Raw genomic sequence first — 500 nt, 5'->3', positions numbered from 1 at the left:
GAGTATGAGTGGAGGTCCACAGATTTCATTCATAAGCACCTGATTGTAGCCAACGTCTTAGCCCTGCTCTGTAAAGGAGTCCCCCAGACTATGGCAGCATTTGGGCGGAAATATTTCCTCAGTGACCTGGGATGCAAACTTCTTTCCTTTCTTCACAGAGTGGGGAGGGGAGTGTCCATTGGGAGCGTCTGCACCTTGATTGCGTACCAGGCCATCACGATCAGCCCCGGGAACTCCAGGTGGGCAGAGCTTAAAGTTAAAGCTCCCAAATACATTTTCCCCGCAATTTTCCTGTGTTGGATCCTGCAAATGCTGGTAAATGTCATGTTTCCCATCTACTTAACAAGCACATCGAGTGATAAGAACATCACAGACAAAAAGGAATTTGGATACTGTTCTTCAGTTCGTCATGACAAAATGGAAGACTCACTGTTTGGAGTGTTGTTATCATTCCCTGATGTGTTATGTTTGGGGCTCATGCTCTGGTCCAGCATCTCCGT

The 500-nt window shown here is 47.0% G+C and overlaps 1 protein-coding gene across 1 annotated transcript; it reads left to right on the top strand.

Annotated features, from left to right (window-relative positions):
* Positions 1-3: 3 nt before the first annotated feature.
* Positions 4-490, top strand: LOC115285281 (vomeronasal type-1 receptor 4-like; the record flags this gene model as incomplete). Its single annotated transcript, XM_029931586.1, has 1 exon — positions 4-490. A coding segment is annotated over one exon (487 nt), but the record flags the coding sequence as incomplete, so codon positions are not given.
* Positions 491-500: the final 10 nt, after the last annotated feature.

Source organism: Suricata suricatta, unplaced genomic scaffold (assembly GCF_006229205.1).
Source record: "Suricata suricatta isolate VVHF042 unplaced genomic scaffold, meerkat_22Aug2017_6uvM2_HiC HiC_scaffold_63679, whole genome shotgun sequence".
Lineage (NCBI taxonomy): Eukaryota > Metazoa > Chordata > Mammalia > Carnivora > Herpestidae > Suricata > Suricata suricatta.
Note: the sequence above shows the minus strand (reverse complement) of the source record. Positions and strands in the feature narration are given on the sequence as shown.